Source organism: Myxozyma melibiosi (genome assembly GCF_037950935.1).
Source record: "Myxozyma melibiosi strain Phaff 52-87 chromosome Unknown BZA70scaffold_10, whole genome shotgun sequence".
Classification (NCBI taxonomy): domain Eukaryota; kingdom Fungi; phylum Ascomycota; class Lipomycetes; order Lipomycetales; family Lipomycetaceae; genus Myxozyma; species Myxozyma melibiosi.
Window position 1 is genome coordinate 173,909 of NW_027042924.1, and position 14,057 is coordinate 187,965.

The following is a 14,057-nucleotide window of genomic DNA, read 5'->3' on the forward strand; positions in this document are numbered from 1 at the left end:
CTAATTATTTCCTCTTTTCCTCCTCTCCCTTCCCACCCTCTCTTCTTCTTCTTTCTCTCGTCACATTCATATATTCATTCAAAACACTACCGGCAAATACGACGGCCCCATCCCCCAATTCACCTGCCGCCAACTCCTTCCAACCGCCCAATTCTCCGCCTTCCACACCTCCTTCACTACCTCCCACGCCCGTCCCCACCCGCCAAACTCGCCCTTACTCACACTCTCCTCAAACGTCCGCCGTAAGATCTCTCGCCCCTTCACCTTCTCTCCTCCTCTCCCATACCCAACCTCCATCTCCTCCCCCGTCACATTCGCAACAACAACCAACCCCCACGTAATCGCCCGCTCCAACTCCTGATCCTTCATCCTCTCCACCCTCCTCTCCTTCTCCTCTTCCTCCTCCCCCACTCCATCCTCCAACAACTCCTCCACCAATATCTCCAAAAACATCCTCGCACTCTCCCTCACCACAATCCCCTCCCGCGCCTCAACCGAAACCTGGCCCCGCTCACTTTTCTCGTCCGAGATCATCCCCGGATCACAAAACACCGCGAGATAGATTCGCACCGCAAGCCGCATCAACTCCGAGCACCGCTGCGTCGTCGTCCGCTGACTATCCACCTCCGGCACATATCCATCCAAGTACGCCGCCGCGTTCTCCACCCGCAATGCCACATATGCGCTTCCACTCGTACTAAACACTTCTTCCTCCTCTTCCTCCTCCCCCTCCATCTCATCCAAATACCTCATCTTCCTCCTACTCCTCTCACTACCACTTCCACTACCACTACCACTACTCCCACCACCACCACCCCTCCTCTCCTGCCACAGCATATACTCAAGCTCCACTATCCGCGACAACATCAGCAACAACGCCGTCGAAATAGGAATCCCCGTCGCAATCCCCGTCCGAAACGTCGTCCCCCCGGAAAGATGACAGTCCAGCATCTCCCCATACGTCGCCGCTAATATCGCCGGCTGCACCTCGTTCGTAGCTACCAGAATATCCGCGTGAATCGTATGCGCCGTCACTATCCTCAGCAGCGGACTACTGCTCACATGCTCCGCCGTAGACAACAGCCCGAAATGCGAAATCAAATTCACCAACGTCTTCAACGCTCCAAAGTAATGCGCGCCCAGCACTCGCGCAAGCGTAAACACATTCCACCCCAGCACCATCACCCGCTCAATCCGATTGCGCGGGAAGTATCGTATCATGCTGCTACCACCCCCCAGCACAAGACTCCCACTTCGGCTGTCAATCACCCCCCGCGACGACAAACTTCCACCCTCATTGCGCGCCGGGTACTCAGACATCAGCGCGTTGGCCTCTTCAATAAACGCCGTACTTCCTGACGTCAAAAAATCAACATCATCCACCGCAAGCACCCCCGATGCCGCCATGCTCGCAAACACACTTCCTATCGCACATATGCTCCGCCACACCCACGCATCCTGCACCGCAATCGAGTACACTAGCGTCTGACAGTCTATCAAATCATCAGTCTGCAGAAACAACCCGGGAAACAGAATCCGCGCCGCCATGCGGAAATACACAACCACATACGCCAGCTGTCGTGCAGCATCTGTGTGGCTCGAGTAGATCGACCGCGGGATCTGGTCAACGTACTCTTGCAGCACTCGCAGCGGAGACAATGGAGAATCAAAATCCAGCGTCTGTATCTCAACCGCGAAAAAAGCCGGCGGAGAAATTGGCACCCGATCCGCTTCTTCTCGCGCAGTCGACCCGGGGCCAATGTCTGGAAGTAGCTGGTACCCAGAACTCGTCAGTTTTGGATCCGTGCTCACCAAGGCCGTACTCGGCTCTGCCAACGGCTCGCGCATCATAGCCACTGACACCTCCAAACCAGAAGGCGGAGCAGGAAGCGCAGCAGGAGCAGGAGCAGCAGCAGCGGCGATTGTGGCCGCCGCAGCTGCCTTCGAGTTTCTTGCCGCACGCTCAGCAGACCGGCGCTTAACAGCAGCGCGGATCTGAACAGTGAGCTCGCGGGCAGCGCGCCGACGATCTTCGACAGTGCGCATGTTTTCTGGACATGGGCCGTACATGCAGCAGATATCAAGGCGCTCGCAGGTAAGACACTTTGGTTTCCTGTCGTCGCATTTCTTGCGCCGGACGCGGCATTGCCAGCAGCCTAAAAAACTTAGGTGTGAGCGTGTTTCAATTATTTAAGAAGGAAGAAGAAGCACGAACCTGTTCTTGAGCGAGATACGGACGCCCGTCGCCGATAGACGGTCGGAGTGAGCTGGCGCTGCGCAGTGAGCGGGTTTATGAGCGAGAGATCGGAAAGGCTGGTTTGCATGTGCTGCAGCGGGGCCGGTACAGCCTGCATCTGCATTGCATGCATTGCAGAAAGGAAACGCGCGTCGACGGCGGAGTGAGGCAGGGCCATGGCGACAGATGCGAGCGAGGAGGTGAGCGGGTACTGCGGCTGGGACCACTGCGGGATCGGGAACTGCGCGGCAGAGGAGGAGGCAAGAAAGGGAGAGGATTGGGAAGGCGCGGCAGCGGTCGCGTAGACAGAGTCGTGGGGAAGAGGGTAGTAGAAGTTGTGCTGGGGCTGGGGGAAGATGGAGGGTTGGGAGAACGCGGAGGGCTGCTGCTGGGGCGCGACGTAGAACCAGCGGTCAGAGGGGTCGGCGGACGACCTGTTGCTGCGCATGATGGCGATGAGATGCGAGAAGAAAAGAACAAACAGACAGAGCAGCAGCAACAGAGCAACAGGAAGCAGGAAGAGAAGACAGCACAGAGGAAGCGGTGGATATTTATGTGGCCAGACGCCCGACTTGCGGCGGACGCGAGGCTTGTGCGAATCTAAGCTGGGCCGAAGCTAAGCGGAGCCCCTGAATCCGGGCCACGTGGCCACGCGGTTGGGAAGTCCTCTGATGCTGCCTCTGCGCAGTGGTGTTTAGTAGAAGTAAGTTAATGATCTAAACAACTACAGTCTACTCACTGCTTATCTCCCCTTTCTCTGGCTTATTACAGAGAGAAAGAGAGAGAGGACACAACCCGGACCAGATAAAGGCTGCCAACAGAGACGCATCTGCCCCGGCGTCTAAAACTTATTTCGCTTGACCATTGAACCTTATCCCGCAGACGTCTCGTTTTGTCTTTGATCTCGTCTGGTTTGGTCCCTGTCCCCGTCTTCCGACAGCCATCTGCACTTGCTACAGCTCCTCTTAACAACTCATTCTGTATTAGCAAACTAAACACCGCTCAGTAGTAAGACAGCGCTATCCGGCGCGCGAGGTGCTCGCCCGCCGTCAGCACCCGCCCGTCCACGACTGTCCGTCTGATGTCCTCGTTGCGGCCCTTGCCGTCCTCCTCCCACGACACACCCCCCTCCTCCCTCGCGATAATCGCACTCGGCATCTTCTCGAGCCTGACCTCGTCCGCGGGGTGGCAGAAGTACGCCATCGAGTACCGGTCCTTGCCCGTGCGCTGCGCCGCGGCCGGGAACCGCACGCGATGGTACGCAGACCGAAGAACGCCGCCTGACCAGAAGCTCAGCTGGTCTGGTTGTTTGCTTTTGGTTAGCTAATCGGCCCTGACTCAACCCTGCTCGGCTCATGACCTGCAAACGTGACCTTCCACTCACCTGCGATGTTTACGACTATCGGCGCACTCCGACCCGCCGCCCGCGACCCCGGCGCCGGCACCCGGATCCACTCCTTCGTCACCGGCGACTGCACCTCCAGTCCGGCCTGGCCTTCGCGCTGAAACAGCAACGTCACCGCGCCCTGTTCAGTCTGTCAGTTTCCCCGTTATCTCATCTCTTGACTAAGTCCACTCACGTAATCCGTGTGCGCGCCCGCGCGAATCTCGTCCGCCGGCCCCTCCACATCCGTCATCGCAGGATAATGCAGTATCCTCAGCGTCGACCCACTCGGCCTCTCGAGCTCGTGCCGGCTCGCGAACCAGCCCGGCTCGAGCTCGAGCGCGGTCCCGAGCGCCTCCAGCAGCCTGTTGGCGACCGCATGACACTTGGCCGTGAACTCGGCCATGGCCGGCCGGGCCTCGTCGAACACCGGCGGAAGCGGTTGCCGGTCCGGATTAGCAGACTGCTCAAACGGGCCAAAGTTAAAAATCCTGGAGGTTGGCAGAGTCGTGTTAGCGATGCGATCCAGATGGCTCCTTCGCAAGTCTCAGATAATCAGCACCACCTGACATCCCGTAAACACTTCACAGGATCGTCATGTGCACCACCAGCTCGTTACAAATCTAGAGAGATGATGTGCTGTGCTGTGCTGTGCTGCCGCGAGGCGAGGTACAAACCAGACTATACTTACTCCTTTGGATCGCCCTTCTTTTTCCCATCGTCAACGTCAAGTCTGGTTTCTGTGTCAGCGCTCTATCGCCCGTCGTCCAATAACAACTAAAATAGCTAATAGAGTAAATACGTACGCTTCCTGGTTGAATGCCGAATATCCCCTGTTGTTTGTAATAGGATACTTTGATTTCTCATCCATAGGCCTCGCAAAGAACTCTTCTCCCTGCACATTACATTCCTCATTAGCCCTTCTTCACATCGCCTGTCGTCGTCAAAAGAGCTCTCACCAACTTGAACATCGAGTCGACCTCCTCCTGAGTAAACCCGCTTCCATCCACAAAAAAGAAGCCAAGCGTGCTAGCCGCCTCATACAGCTTCTTACCAACCTCAGCCACGTCCGCAGACGACAGATCAATAACCGGAAGCTCGTCCATCTTTCCTATCTTCCTCTTCTTCTTCCTCTTCAAATGCAAAGCTGGAAGACGACCCACTTCTGCTCTGCAGCCAAGAGTACTTCTAGATAAGCCGGTGATGCACTCGTCACACCTAACCCAATGAGATGGTCACGTGGCATTTCTTGAAAAACTTCCCAGTCGACGGGCCCTCTTGGTGCGCGTACCGAGATCAAATAAATTTTCAGAGCTGATACGACGGGTTTGTGCTGATTTGTCATTCTGTTTTTTTTTGTGAACAAATATTTGAAAGATATATAACATGCCTCGAGAAGAGCGCGGAGGAAGCAGAGGCGGCGGGCGAGGAGGACGGGGAGGACGAGGAGGAGGAGGTCGAGGCGGACGCGGAGGATCGAGTTCGCGCGGCAGAGGGGGGTTTACTAGAGGTGGACGGAGCGACAGTCGGGGTGGAAGAAGTGACGGCCGAGGTGGACGAGGAGGCGGACGAGGCGGTGGATCATCGTTCAGAGGCGGTCGTGGACGCGGGTCGTTTGCAGACTCGAGAGTGCAGCGACGGCCGAGGGAGATTGTGTTTGACAAGGAAGCTCGAGAGTGAGTTTTGCATCTATGACTGTTTCTTTATTTATTAACGTGCTGGGCTAACTTTTGCGTACAGGGAATATCTTACAGGATTCCACAAACGAAACGTCGAGCGCCGCGAAAAAGCAATCGCGAAAGCGGTCGAGCATGAGAAAGAGGAGCGACGCGAGGAGAGGCAGGTGCTGCGGCAAAGGAGGAAGCAGGAGCTTGAAGAGCGGGTTGAGTTTGCAAAGAATTTATACGGTGGTGAGTTTCTCTCTTGTGTTTAATGAAGGACCAGAATATATTTTTGAAGAAGGGGCTAACGCTGGGCTCATGCAGCGCAAGGATCGGAGTTGGATCTGGGATACGACTCAAGCGACGCTGAAAACGGAGACTCAGACGCCGATCTCGAGGCCGAAGAGTGGCACGGCATTCAAGACGAGACCGACGCATCGACATCCGCGGCTGTTGAAGAGAACAAAGCATCAATCGACAAACAGGATGAAATCAACGGGATCCTAAAGACGGGCAAGAAAGTCGTGCAGACGTATGACGCTGTGTTTACGGAGGACACAGTCGAGGACGACGAAGGCCAGACTACGACTGTCGAGATTGAGAGCTACGATATCACAAACGAGCAGCCCGCGCCTTCTACTTCTCTGACTGTCTCGTCTGCGCGCAGCGGCACGAAGGAGTTTCAGTCAGACGAGGAGATCCTGCACAAGAGCTTACTACGGGCGGCGCTGTACGCCGAGCGCGTGAAGAAGATTAATAACGGGATCCCGGTGCCGCCGAAGCAGAAGAAGAAGAAGTTTAGGTATCTGACGTCGCAGGAGAGGAAGGTGAATACGGTCAAAGAGCGGACGAAGGGTAGACGATGAATGTGTATATAGAGTAAAAGTTGCTATTGATTATTTCTGAAGTGTAGACAGCTGCCTTTGCACAGCACATGGATATGACACAGCATGATAGTAATTCATTGCTGACTTCTAGATCAACAAATTCTCTCTCAAAGAGCATTTGCGTAGACCACGAGACATATCTGACAGTATACCGCCCTCTGTATCCTCTATCCTCCCTCTATCCTCCCTCTTAGCGGAAGCGTGTCAGCACACTCCTCACCACTCTCTCCAAGAGCATCTGCATCTGACCACTTCCCATCTCTCGTAACAGCGACCATGTGAACACAGTCACGATCCTCTATTCTGCGCATAGCTCTAGGAGAGTGGGTGGGGGTCCGACATCCGACGGTGAGGCGCGGAAGCCTGCCGGTCGAACCCGAACCCTGAGATGAGCCACCCGGCCAATCCTGGCGCTCAAATAAATAGTTCCCCGGCCCTGCAGCTGTTTTTGTGTGTTTCCTCTCATAGCCCGTGTCCTGATATCAAGAGCAACTTTTTGATATTCTCCGTGCAGGTTTACTCCTAAACAACACACATTTTCTATTCCACAATGCTGAAAACTTTTGCTGGATCGTCAAAGGCGTCGATGCGCGTGGCCCACAGCAACGGCGTGCGCGCTGCTGTTCTTTACCGGCAGACGGTTCTTGCCGGCCAGTTCCGCAGAGGAATGGCCACCGAGTGTATGTTTCTTTGAGTCTTTGGTGGGTGAGGAGGGAGGAGGGGGGGGGAGGAGGGTTGAGACAGTCTTGCTGATTTGTTCTTTGTATGTAGCCGAGGAGCTTGATCTCGTCGTCATCGGCGCTGGTCCTGGCGGATACGTGGCTGCGATCAAGGCCGCCCAGCTTGGTCTGAAGGTAACAACAGAAGCGAAAAAATGAGATTTCGAAACCATCCGGACTAATTGATTTAACTCGTGATAGACTGCCTGCATTGACAAGCGCGGACCTCCCGGCGGTACCTGCCTCAACGTCGGATGCATTCCTTCCAAGGCTCTCCTCAACAACTCACACCTCTACCACGAGATTCTGCACGATACCAAGAAGCGTGGGATTGAGGGTAAGCTATTTTTTTTTTGATTTATTTCAGATGCAATGCAGAAGTGATGCAATGCAGAATTGATGCTAACAGACATAGTCGGCGACGTCAAGCTCAACTTTGAGCAGTTCATGAAGGCCAAGGATGACGCCGTCACCGGCCTCACCCGCGGTATCGAGACTCTCTTCAAGCAGAACAAGGTCGACTACTACAAGGGCACCGGCAAGTTTCTCAACGCGCACGAGATCGAGGTGACCGGCAACGAGGGCGAGCGCTCGGGAGTGCTCAAGGCCAAGAACATCATTATCGCTACCGGATCCGAGGCCACGCCGTTCCCCGGCGTCACGATCGACGAGAAGAAGATCGTGACGTCGACCGGTGCGATTGCGCTCGAGAAGGTGCCGGAGAAGATGGTCATCATCGGCGGTGGTATCATCGGACTCGAGCTCGGCTCGGTCTGGAGCCGGCTGGGATCGCAGGTGACGGTTGTCGAGTACATGAACGCGATCGGCGGCGCGGGCATGGACGCCGAGTTCTCAAAGAACATCCAGCGCTCGCTCGCCAAGCAGGGCCTCAAGTTCAAGCTCGGAACCAAAGTGCTCGCGGCCGATCCCTCCGGCGACGGCGTGGCGGTCAAGGTCGAGTCGGCCAAGGGCGGCAAGGAGGAGACGCTTGACGCGGACGTTGTCTTGGTGGCTATCGGCCGCCGGCCATATACCGAGGGCCTCGGACTCGAGAACGTCGAGCTCGACGTCGACGAGCGGGGGCGTGTTGTCATTGACCAGGAGTACCGCACCAAGTACCCGCACATCCGCGTGATTGGCGACGTCACCTTCGGCGTCATGCTCGCGCACAAGGCCGAGGAGGAAGGTATCGCGGCGGTCGAGTACATCAAGAACGGCCACGGCCACGTCAACTACGGCGTCATCCCGTCGGTGATGTACACCCACCCGGAGGTCGCCTGGGTCGGCATGACCGAGGAGCAGGTGAAGGAGAAGGGCATCGCCTACAACGTCGGCAAGTTCCCGTTCGCCGCCAACTCGCGCGCAAAGACCAACCTCGACACCGAGGGCTGGGTGAAGTTCATCTCCGACAAGGAGACCGACCGCATCCTCGGCATCCACATCATGGGCCCCAACGCGGGCGAGATGATTGCCGAGGGCGCGCTCGCGATCGAGTACGGCGCGAGCTCGGAGGACATTGCGCGTACCTGCCACGCGCACCCTACGCTCTCGGAGGCGTTCAAGGAGGCCGCGATGGCGACCTACGGCAAGGCCATCCACTTTTAAACAGGTTGATTGAAGAGAGTTGTTTTTAATTTCACATTTTCTTATTTTATTTTACTTTTTGTGAAAAGAGGGGGGCGGTCTAGATATATTCTACGAAAATTAAAGCTTTATACGTAAGAATTGTGGTTAAGTCTATTACAACACCATGTAGAGTACGGCATACTTCTATATACAACATTCAGTATCATACAACGGAATTAAAATCCTCACTTCAACCACGGAAGATGGAAGGAGGAGTGAGAGTGAGAGCACACTTCTGTAGTAATGCAAAACAAGTATTAAAATGAAAAAAAAGAAAATGCACAAGGTGGTGATCGTCTGGACCTCTTACGAAGAAAAAAGAGGGGATTAGTCCTTCGGACGGAGTTCAGACATGGGCAGAGGAACTCTCATGCCCGCGCCGGTCGCGCGGATCCACTCAGTCTCGATCCTGAGAAACAGCCAGATCCAGCGTCTGAACAACTCCATGACCTCGAGCACAAAGACGCCGCCTTCAAAGTCGTTGAAGAAGTAGAGATGCGGGGAAAGCTTCAGGCTCCAAGTGAATCTGAGGCCGAGGTCGAGCACGACCGCGAGGTAGTAGAACGAGGCCGGGAAGTATGTTATCGGGCGCAGGCCGCGGTGGGCCATCTCGGGCCGCTTGGATGCCGGGACGAAGATGGTGAGGTCCCAGTCCTTGTGGACGTCCCAGCAGAAGGAGAAGATTGAGTTTGCGAGCATGGAGAGGATCCAGAGGTCGTAGATGATGAGGGCGCCGACGTAGGTTGCGCCCTCGGAGTTGTCGTACTTGTGCTTGACGACCGAGAGGATGATGACGGGGAAAGTGGTCGAGTACTTTGCCGCGTTGAGCAGGTGCGCGTAGTCCTGCATGTTTGACCGCATGAAGTCAGTGAGACATTGCCGCAGACGGATCAGGTACGGGATCGAGATGATCATCGGCGCAACCCACTCGCCGCCGCAGGTGCGGTCGGGGATGGCGGCGACGGAGCGGCCGCAGAGGACCATGCAGACCATGATCCAGCCGTCGGCGAGGACTTTGGAGTAGGACGTCAACGCGTCGGCGGTGATGATGTCCGCGAACCGAGTCTCGGCGTCGAGACCCCCGAACGAGATCCGCTTGAGCGTCGACATGAAGCGGTTGCGGCTCGAGCGGTGGCCGTGGTGGCCGGGGAACATGAAGATAACGGGGATGGAGGCGAAGCAGAGGAAGGGGAGGATGTCGAAGCCGAAGACGGTGAATGTGAATTCGTGGGTGCCTGCGATCCACAGGAGCGCGGTGGTCGCGCTGTAGACTACGAGCAGCATCGTGCCGATCTGGTAGACGATCTGGTAGAGCGGCGGCGAGTTGTGCTTTTGGTTGAAGCGGAGGAGGGACTCGACGTTGATTTGGAGCCGGGTGAGGGTGTGCAGGACGAATGCCCATCCCCAGACGCCTGAGAAGTTAGCGGGAGGACAGATAAAAAATGAAAAATTAGACAGGGACAAAAATACCTATTATGATTGTCGCGACGACGCGATATGGCAGAGGAAAGTAGGCACTAAACAGATCCTCAGTGAGCGCGCTCATGCCAGCAGAGGCAGCGTGAGCGCCATCGGGCGAGGACGCAGCAGAAGCGTCGGACATGAGCTAGCGGAAAGTCAAGAAAACAAGACCAAGGTCTGAGAGCAGACGGGCAGGCAGGAGAGGAGGGGGCAGGGAGGAGAGGGGCAGGGGCGAGAAGGAGACGAACAATGGCGGGATGGACGAAAAGAGGTCAGTGACGGCGTGTCGCGTGAATGCAAGTCCAGGATGCAGATGCAGAGCACATTCCACGCGTCGAGCGGCGACGATGTTTCTGTTCACGAGTAGAATAAACCAACAACAACAAGCAACAACAAACAACAACCAAAGAAGCAGTTCCCCGATATTTACCAGCGCCGAGCTTTCAGGGCCTTTCGCTATTTCTGGGCTGCTGCCGCTGCTGCTGCCGCGCCGCCGCCTGTGCTGCCTCAACGAGCCTCATCGCCAATTTAGGGTTTTGACGCTAGGCTGCTTTGGGTGAGACTCCTGACAGTACCAGGCCCGCACTGATGTCAGCCATCGCGCCTCGGCATCGGCAGACCCAACCCCACGTTGTAGCTGTAGATAGACAACAGCAGACAGTAGATAGCAGACAGCAGACAGCAGGGATGGCAGAGGAATCAACTACAAAGCAGCTGTCGATGCAGCCGTTTGTCTTTGCGCCCGCCGCAGACATAAGTGCGTACAGATCAGCTATAGATCAGATCAATCTGACGATGCTAACTCTGATCAGTCCGCGCCGCTCAGAAAGACGAGCAAGTGCAGGACGAGTTGCAGGAGAAACTGTCGAGCGTGCTCAGGCGGGTGATTGGTATGTATGTGCTTGTACTTGAGTGTAATTCTTGCTGACCTTTGTCCAGGATCGCGATCTCTGCATGGGCTCTCGGCTGAGGTGTCGCTGCTCTCTAGTCTGGTTTATCTCGGACTCACGACTGTATGCGGGACACGGTCGTTAGGAGAGGAGTACTGCGATGTGTTTTATGTCACAAAGGATTTGGCAGCGCGTCCGTCGACGAAGGTGAGTGGATAGGCGTAGTTGTCCTTTGCGAGAATAGCACACTGACGCACTGTGAATAGCGACGACTAGGCTTCGTGGCTACGAGCACACTGATCCCCTATATCCTCACCAAAAACCTTCCCAAACTACGCAAACGGATCCGACAGGCACTCGACCGGATTCCAAACACCACTAAGAACACTAATAATGACGAAAAGAAGCAGGGAGAGTTTGCGGTGCTGCTGAAACGGCTGGTGCTGCGGAATCTGTCGGTGCTGACGTCGGGAGAAGCAGTTGCGTCGCTGCATCTTGCGCTGTTTTACTTTCATGGGTCGTATTACGACGTCGCGAAGCGGATTTGGGGGCTTCGATATGTGCGTACTCCTTTTCTCTTTCTTGCTCTTTTCTACTTTAGGTGTAGGCCAGTCCTGATTGACATGAAACAGATCTTTCCCAGACAGCTGCAGGACGGTGAACACCGGCCGGGGTACGAAATCCTCGGCCTCTTGCTAGCCGTGCAACTTGCCGTCAAACTAGGCCGCGAGCTCTCGACGCTGCTTCCCGAGTCGCCGTCGTCGGATGAGCAGGCAGCGCTGAACGCGAGCAGCAGGAAGGCAACGGCAGCAGAGAGCGCGAGGACGACTGCGCCGGTCGTGTTATCTGACCAGACAAAGATGCGGTACATCCCTGAATCTTCTCGCAAGTGTCCGCTCTGTCTTTCCTACATGACGAATCCGACCGCGACGCCGTGCGGGCATCTGTTTTGCTGGGAGTGCATATCCGAGTGGTGCGGTGAGAAGGTGAGTCTGTTTCTTATACTGCTCTATATGCTTCAAAAGTAGCTGCTAACAGCGATAAGCCCGAATGTCCCCTCTGCCGACAAGATGCAAAGGAGCAGAACCTTCTTCTGCTCGCGGCATAACCGTCGCTGGTTAAAGTACTTCCCGATCAGGAAATACGCGCGCGGTTATCCAATTCCACAAACCCAAACGCCCGATGATCATCGGATATGCCTCAATTCGTCCAAGACAGCCGGATTTGGAAAAGTGATTAGGAGTAGAAATACATTTATGTAGCGATCCTAAGAAGAGAACGGTTTGTACAATATTCCAGCAACAGAAGCAAACAATCGATATTAGAAACATTCACGCCAGATTCGCCAGGTCCACAGAAAGCAAAATTAGATATACAAGATTCAAAATAGATAGCAGAGCAAGCAGCAATAAACAATTATCCGGGTTTATACAAGAAACCAATACACATGCCCTCAAGGCATTACCAAACTATATTCACCTCTTCTCAGCTAGATCAGATCCTCCCCGCTCCGCGCTCGGCGTAGTGCCCCGGCGAGCGACCGCGCACGATTATGCCCGACGTGGCAATCCGCTGGAGCTCGACGTACACGATCTGGTTACGATCGTCGAGCACGACCGGGCCCACGACGTTCGCGCCGCCCGCGCAGTCCTCGTAGCTGATTCCGGCGTACAGCACCGTCACCAGTCTGAACATTTGCTGCGCGGTGTTCTTGCGCCCGTTGTTGGCCGTCGCTTTCTTGAACTGGATGCGCTCAAATACTGCAGTGTCGGCCAGACGGCCGTCGGCCAGATGGTCGTCGTCGTCGTAGTAGGGGTCGTCTTCGTTGTCGTCCGTGTCGGCGCCGGAAAAGTCCGCTGCAGAACTCGAGAACCCGTACGAGGTAGCAGACGTAGACTTTGACTGCAGATTCCGGAAGATAGCCTCAGACGCAGACGAAGACGAAGACGAAGGGTACCCGGCCTGCGCCCGGGGAGTCTGCGCGTTGCCGTTGCCGCTGCTCGCGGCCTCGGCGGCAATGATGGGCGTGATAGGCTCGAGCACGGGTTTACGCTGCGGCCCGGCATCGCGCTTGGAAGTGTGCTGGATCAGCGCGACAGACTTGCCGCTCGCCTCGTCCTCGGCCTGGATCGAGATCGCGAAGCGCGTGACGCGCACGGTGCGCGGGGGCTGGTTGCGGAAGTTGAGCTGCGTGTAGAACGCGTGTCCGCCGCCAATCAACGAGCTAGCTAGCGAGGAGGGCTGCGGGCGCGGGTTGGGTAGCGCGGATACGGGGAGATCAAAGGAGGCGCTGGCCATGACGACGAGGTAGTTCCGGCGGTAGGCGAGCCAGCGGCCGCCTTCGTGGCGGAGGCCGCGGGGCACGTAGGCGTGGATGCTGGCGTGGACGGGGTGCAGGTTTGCGGGCGCGGGGATGGGCTGGCGTACGGTGGACTCAAACGAGGGAGAGCAGTAGAGAGGGCGGATGACGCGGGTGATGACGAACTGCGAGAGGTTGCTGTCGCGCGGGGGGAGGGCTGCGAACGAGAGGTCGCTGAGGGGCGGGATGGATGAGCGGAGGGCCATCAGAGGGGGGAGAGGGAGGGCGGCAGAGGGGCGGATTGGGGGGAGACAGGCGTCAGGAGCGTGATCCAGAGGGAGCGGGAGGGGGCGGTAGAAGGAGGGCGATTGCATGGTAGAGTAGCGAGTGACGGAGAGTAAAGAGAGTAGACTAGACTAGACTGTAGAGAGTAGAGAAGAGAAGAAGAACAGAAGAAGAGGATACAGGGCGATATAAAAAGAAGAAGAAGAGAAGAAGAAGAAGCAAAGCGAGTGTGGGGCAGTCGGCTCACAAGTGTCTGTGCTGTCCTACCGCGAGCCCCGGTACGTCGACTCGCACAGCTGCCAAACCACAGACTTGTCCCTTTTCCTCTTAGTCTGCTGCTTCTTCTTTCTTCTCTTCTTCTTCTTTCGGCTGTTTCTCATTTATTCCCGTTCAGGCTCCCAGATTGAACTGAAACACCCTCGTCCTTGCTCTTCTCGACTAGCGGCCGCACTCCGCCGCCCCTCCCCCTCCCCGCCACCCCATCGCCACTCCCTGTCCTCTCAACTGATCCGGCTTAGCACCATGCAGGCACGCACAGAGAACAAGGCAGATCAGTGCACAGACGTGCCCCGGATCGGCAGTCCGTCCGCAGCATCCTGGTCGTCCAAC

The 14,057-nt window shown here is 56.2% G+C and overlaps 8 protein-coding genes across 8 annotated transcripts; 3 read left to right on the forward strand and 5 right to left on the reverse strand.

Moving 5' to 3' along the window:
* Nucleotides 1–1,016: 1,016 nt before the first annotated feature.
* Nucleotides 1,017–2,961, reverse strand: BZA70DRAFT_59931 (uncharacterized protein). The gene is made up of 3 exons (XM_064915247.1): nucleotides 2,216–2,961; nucleotides 1,287–2,156; nucleotides 1,017–1,225 (listed from the first exon to the last, which is right to left on the reverse strand). Exons 1-3 carry the CDS (start codon nucleotides 2,682–2,684, stop codon nucleotides 1,218–1,220), a joined length of 1,347 nt encoding a protein of 448 aa, XP_064766813.1. The 5' UTR covers nucleotides 2,685–2,961; the 3' UTR covers nucleotides 1,017–1,217.
* Nucleotides 2,962–3,039: 78 nt separating this feature from the next.
* Nucleotides 3,040–4,866, reverse strand: BZA70DRAFT_59576 (uncharacterized protein). Its single transcript, XM_064915245.1, has 6 exons — nucleotides 4,580–4,866; nucleotides 4,427–4,515; nucleotides 4,312–4,353; nucleotides 3,817–4,111; nucleotides 3,621–3,762; nucleotides 3,040–3,537 (listed from the first exon to the last, which is right to left on the reverse strand). Exons 1-6 carry the CDS (start codon nucleotides 4,724–4,726, stop codon nucleotides 3,239–3,241), a joined length of 1,014 nt encoding a protein of 337 aa, XP_064766814.1. The 5' UTR covers nucleotides 4,727–4,866; the 3' UTR covers nucleotides 3,040–3,238.
* On the forward strand, nucleotides 4,746–6,514 carry BZA70DRAFT_59644 (nucleolar protein 12-domain-containing protein). The gene is made up of 3 exons (XM_064915246.1): nucleotides 4,746–5,296; nucleotides 5,361–5,530; nucleotides 5,612–6,514. The coding sequence occupies exons 1-3, from the start codon at nucleotides 5,007–5,009 to the stop codon at nucleotides 6,145–6,147; spliced, it is 996 nt and encodes a 331-aa protein (XP_064766815.1). The 5' UTR covers nucleotides 4,746–5,006; the 3' UTR covers nucleotides 6,148–6,514.
* A 110-nt stretch (nucleotides 6,515–6,624) lies between these two features.
* On the forward strand, nucleotides 6,625–8,613 carry BZA70DRAFT_282086 (dihydrolipoyl dehydrogenase). Its single transcript, XM_064913217.1, has 4 exons — nucleotides 6,625–6,848; nucleotides 6,940–7,022; nucleotides 7,089–7,224; nucleotides 7,303–8,613. The coding sequence occupies exons 1-4, from the start codon at nucleotides 6,719–6,721 to the stop codon at nucleotides 8,490–8,492; spliced, it is 1,539 nt and encodes a 512-aa protein (XP_064766816.1). The 5' UTR covers nucleotides 6,625–6,718; the 3' UTR covers nucleotides 8,493–8,613.
* Nucleotides 8,614–10,442, reverse strand: BZA70DRAFT_282089 (EXS family-domain-containing protein). The gene is made up of 2 exons (XM_064913218.1): nucleotides 9,984–10,442; nucleotides 8,614–9,925 (listed from the first exon to the last, which is right to left on the reverse strand). The coding sequence occupies exons 1-2, from the start codon at nucleotides 10,114–10,116 to the stop codon at nucleotides 8,841–8,843; spliced, it is 1,218 nt and encodes a 405-aa protein (XP_064766817.1). The 5' UTR covers nucleotides 10,117–10,442; the 3' UTR covers nucleotides 8,614–8,840.
* Nucleotides 10,443–10,593: 151 nt separating this feature from the next.
* On the forward strand, nucleotides 10,594–11,977 carry BZA70DRAFT_60222 (Pex12 amino terminal region-domain-containing protein). The gene is made up of 6 exons (XM_064915248.1): nucleotides 10,594–10,731; nucleotides 10,787–10,864; nucleotides 10,914–11,071; nucleotides 11,131–11,424; nucleotides 11,497–11,850; nucleotides 11,910–11,977. Exons 1-6 carry the CDS (start codon nucleotides 10,662–10,664, stop codon nucleotides 11,970–11,972), a joined length of 1,017 nt encoding a protein of 338 aa, XP_064766818.1. The 5' UTR covers nucleotides 10,594–10,661; the 3' UTR covers nucleotides 11,973–11,977.
* Nucleotides 11,860–12,277, reverse strand: BZA70DRAFT_60294 (uncharacterized protein). The gene has a single exon (XM_064915251.1). The coding sequence runs from the start codon at nucleotides 12,193–12,195 to the stop codon at nucleotides 11,983–11,985; it is 213 nt and encodes a 70-aa protein (XP_064766819.1). The 5' UTR covers nucleotides 12,196–12,277; the 3' UTR covers nucleotides 11,860–11,982.
* BZA70DRAFT_60251 (PhoG like DNA-binding family-domain-containing protein) lies at nucleotides 12,165–13,750 on the reverse strand. The gene has a single exon (XM_064915250.1). It carries the CDS (start codon nucleotides 13,535–13,537, stop codon nucleotides 12,359–12,361), a length of 1,179 nt encoding a protein of 392 aa, XP_064766820.1. The 5' UTR covers nucleotides 13,538–13,750; the 3' UTR covers nucleotides 12,165–12,358.
* Nucleotides 13,751–14,057: the final 307 nt, after the last annotated feature.

Bases quoted from the DNA above. Each gene is read 5' to 3' on its own strand.
- BZA70DRAFT_59931 (XM_064915247.1), bottom strand. From the start codon at position 2,684: ATGCGCAGCAACAGGTCGTCCGCCGACCCCTCTGACCGCTGGTTCTAC. The intron at 2,157-2,215 runs GTTCGTGCTTCT...TAAGTTTTTTAG, and splicing joins CGTATCTCGCTCAAGAACAG to GCTGCTGGCAATGCCGCGTC.
- BZA70DRAFT_59576 (XM_064915245.1), bottom strand. From the start codon at position 4,726: ATGGACGAGCTTCCGGTTATTGATCTGTCGTCTGCGGACGTGGCTGAG. The intron at 4,516-4,579 runs GTGAGAGCTCTT...TGTAATGTGCAG, and splicing joins TCGACTCGATGTTCAAGTTG to GGAGAAGAGTTCTTTGCGAG. The intron at 4,354-4,426 runs GTACGTATTTAC...CACAGAAACCAG, and splicing joins TCGGCATTCAACCAGGAAGC to ACTTGACGTTGACGATGGGA.
- BZA70DRAFT_59644 (XM_064915246.1), top strand. From the start codon at position 5,007: ATGCCTCGAGAAGAGCGCGGAGGAAGCAGAGGCGGCGGGCGAGGAGGA. The intron at 5,297-5,360 runs GTGAGTTTTGCA...TTTTGCGTACAG, and splicing joins TTTGACAAGGAAGCTCGAGA to GGAATATCTTACAGGATTCC. The intron at 5,531-5,611 runs GTGAGTTTCTCT...ATGCAGCGCAAG, and splicing joins TGCAAAGAATTTATACGGTG to GATCGGAGTTGGATCTGGGA.
- BZA70DRAFT_282086 (XM_064913217.1), top strand. From the start codon at position 6,719: ATGCTGAAAACTTTTGCTGGATCGTCAAAGGCGTCGATGCGCGTGGCC. The intron at 7,023-7,088 runs GTAACAACAGAA...AACTCGTGATAG, and splicing joins CCGCCCAGCTTGGTCTGAAG to ACTGCCTGCATTGACAAGCG. The intron at 7,225-7,302 runs GTAAGCTATTTT...TAACAGACATAG, and splicing joins CAAGAAGCGTGGGATTGAGG to TCGGCGACGTCAAGCTCAAC.
- BZA70DRAFT_282089 (XM_064913218.1), bottom strand. From the start codon at position 10,116: ATGTCCGACGCTTCTGCTGCGTCCTCGCCCGATGGCGCTCACGCTGCC. The intron at 9,926-9,983 runs GTATTTTTGTCC...CTAACTTCTCAG, and splicing joins CGTCGCGACAATCATAATAG to GCGTCTGGGGATGGGCATTC.
- BZA70DRAFT_60222 (XM_064915248.1), top strand. From the start codon at position 10,662: ATGGCAGAGGAATCAACTACAAAGCAGCTGTCGATGCAGCCGTTTGTC. The intron at 10,732-10,786 runs GTGCGTACAGAT...AACTCTGATCAG, and splicing joins TGCGCCCGCCGCAGACATAA to TCCGCGCCGCTCAGAAAGAC. The intron at 11,072-11,130 runs GTGAGTGGATAG...CACTGTGAATAG, and splicing joins CAGCGCGTCCGTCGACGAAG to CGACGACTAGGCTTCGTGGC.
- BZA70DRAFT_60294 (XM_064915251.1), bottom strand. From the start codon at position 12,195: ATGTTTCTAATATCGATTGTTTGCTTCTGTTGCTGGAATATTGTACAA.
- BZA70DRAFT_60251 (XM_064915250.1), bottom strand. From the start codon at position 13,537: ATGCAATCGCCCTCCTTCTACCGCCCCCTCCCGCTCCCTCTGGATCAC.